Source organism: Octopus bimaculoides, chromosome 3, assembly GCF_001194135.2.
Source record: "Octopus bimaculoides isolate UCB-OBI-ISO-001 chromosome 3, ASM119413v2, whole genome shotgun sequence".
NCBI classification, from domain to species: Eukaryota; Metazoa; Mollusca; class Cephalopoda; order Octopoda; family Octopodidae; genus Octopus; species Octopus bimaculoides.
In genome coordinates this window covers 24,872,933-24,875,759 of record NC_068983.1, presented here as the reverse complement: position 1 = coordinate 24,875,759, position 2,827 = coordinate 24,872,933, and the positions used below count along the sequence as shown (strand labels likewise).

The 2,827-nt window shown below is 38.6% G+C and overlaps 1 protein-coding gene across 1 annotated transcript in view; it reads right to left on the bottom strand.

The window, feature by feature from the left end:
* LOC106867197 (uncharacterized) overlaps positions 1-2,827 on the bottom strand; it is a 29,992-nt gene that overhangs the window by 4,896 nt on the left and 22,269 nt on the right. The window contains exon 9 of the mRNA XM_014912006.2: positions 1,309-1,429. Coding sequence (XP_014767492.1) covers positions 1,310-1,429 — 120 coding nt within the window. The 3' untranslated portion in view covers position 1,309. The remainder of the gene's footprint in view (positions 1-1,308; positions 1,430-2,827) is intronic.

The window sequence follows — 2,827 nt, the reverse complement described above, 5'->3', positions numbered from 1 at the left end:
CAAGTTTATTTTTATTTCTTTACATGAAAATCTGTGTATTTCTTTTTCTTTTTCTTTTCGTTTCTGCTCAGGATTTTATAGTCTCATTTTATTTTATATTGTTGTTTCGTTTTGTCATTTTATTGGATTGTTCTTAACCACCAACTTAACACTACACACTGAATCGTGACAAGGTATGGGCGGTTTTCGGAGCACCGAAGAAATTATGTGTAAATTGAGAATTATACGAGGTATAGTACTATACAAAATAACGAAAGGATCTTCACCTCTTATATCACACCTTTCTTCCTCCTTTAACGCCGATGTGATGTAATTTCCTGGGAGAGAAATACTTTTGCGGCTGAAGATAGCTTTATATTGTAAATTATACACTGATATAAAGCTTGAAACACGTGTACCGCAGAATCCTTTGTATTTTTGCTGTTATTTTGGGGATTTACAATTTATATATATATATATATATATACGAAACGTTTCTTTCAGTTTCCGTCTACTAAATCCACTCGCAAGACTTTGATCGACCCGAGGGTATAACAGAAGACACTTGCCCAAGGTGAGGCGCAGTGAGACTTAACCTGGAACCGTGTGGTTGGAAACAAGCTTCTTACCACACACCCACGCCTAAGTCTTATGTTCAGATTTCACTTTGAACTTCTTACTTTATTAGAAAACGTTTTCACAGCTCTAATTAATTTTTGTTTTGCTCTTGCACACACATCAATAACAACTTACACCTTGCAGTTGGCCATCAAGAGAGCTTTTCCAGCACCGTTATTCTATCATACTCGTGCCCCTTATCACATACACTCGTACTCTTTATGACAGACACGCCATCACACTGCTTGCCTAACAACTACACCCACGTACCAACATCGTACAACATCGTGCACACTCTCAAACCAACATCATCATACTTTGACACTTGCATACCCCTGTTGCACCGACATGCACAAACGCACAACATTAACCATCATGACCGCTTCCAGACGGTGGGTGGGTGTATTTAAGCGGAGGAAGTAGTGCCTGCTATTTCTAGCAGGTCGAGGGACCGCATAAAAATTTCTCCAATGCTTCGTTAATTAAATGTCTTTTGTTTTTTTTCAAAATTGGCACATGTATGCATTGAATGTGAATGTGTGCGTTTGTGTATAATCATGTTCATGGTTGTGTGTGTGTGTGTGTGTGTGTGTGTGTGTGTGTGTGTGTGTGTGTGTGTGTGTGTGTGTGTGTGTGTGTGTGTGTGTGTGTGTGTGTGTGTGTGTGTGATGAGCCAAAATGAGCGGGGGTGAGTAGGGGGGTCGGTATTACCTCATGCAATGCAACAATGTTTGTTGATGTCTTCCGGTGTACCACGTGGTATTTCGCAGATAGTACATACTCCACTGACTGGAAGACACGATCTGTGCACCAAATCTCCACAGCGTGAGCACTGAAATAAAAAGCATAGATAGATACAGAGAGAGAGAGAGAGAGAGAGACGGACATACAGACAGACAGACAGGCAAACAGATGGACAGCAGGACAGACAGACAGTAGGACAGACAAACAGACAATAGGACAGACAGACAATAGGACAGACAGACAGACAGTAGGACAGACAGACAGACAGTAGGACAGACAGACAGTAGGACAGACAGACAGTAGGACAAACAGACAGTAGGACAGACAGACAGTAGGACAGACAGACAGATAGATAGACAGACGGCTATCTGATTGAATGGATGGATGAATGGTTGGACGGATGGATGGATGGATGGATGGACAGGCAGACCGAGAGACGGACAGATAGATTGGTAAATAGATAAAATCAGGAGGCGTGAGAGGTGAATATAGATTTATTTTTTCCATATCACTTCCATATGATAACAGCTGTTTCATAAAATTCATCATGTGGTATTATTAATTTCAGTATGCAATATCATACGTACGTATTAACATCAATATGTCTGCTCAACGTTATACACTACAATTGTATATTCACAAATTGACGCAAATGAAGAAAGCCGACTCGTGAGATTCTCGGAACACCATGGGTACATCTAGGATGCGGTTAGATAAATGATGACACCGATGGATTAAGAACCAGTTTGAAATAAATGCTGGGTGATATCTTAAAGAGGCTGCCCGGCCAGCAACAACAGTGTGTGTGTGTGTGTGTGTGTGTGCAAGAGGTGATAGAATGACTAGCCAACAGGAATTATGTAATCAACACCATTGAATTACACCTGTTTCTGCTATAGAAATTTGTGTACTTAGAGATGAGTGCATGTGCTTGACCTCATAGTTATATATAATCTACATGCATACATACGTGCGTACACATATACACAGACACATACACGCACACACACACACACACACACACACACACACACACACACACACACATATATATATATATACATGCATATATATATATATACATATAAATGTGTATATACATATAAATATTTATACGTATAGATGTATATATGCATATATATATATGTAAATACATATATGTGTGTATACATACATATAGATGGATAGATAGATATACACACACACACACACACATATATATATATATATATATATATATATATATATATATATTATGATTGACCGTTGACTGAACACTATTCAATTTTTTTCTCCGTGTTTTTCTCCGTGTTTTTCTCCTTGTCTCCGTATTCTTTCTGTTGAAGAGCGTAGCTCGAAACGTCAAAGACTTTCCGTATTCCCGAGCGTCATACTAATACATCCTTTTGTTATTTACACCACCTGTCCTCGTCTGTTGTTGTTTTTTCGTATATTCTCCCATATATATATATACATATATATATAC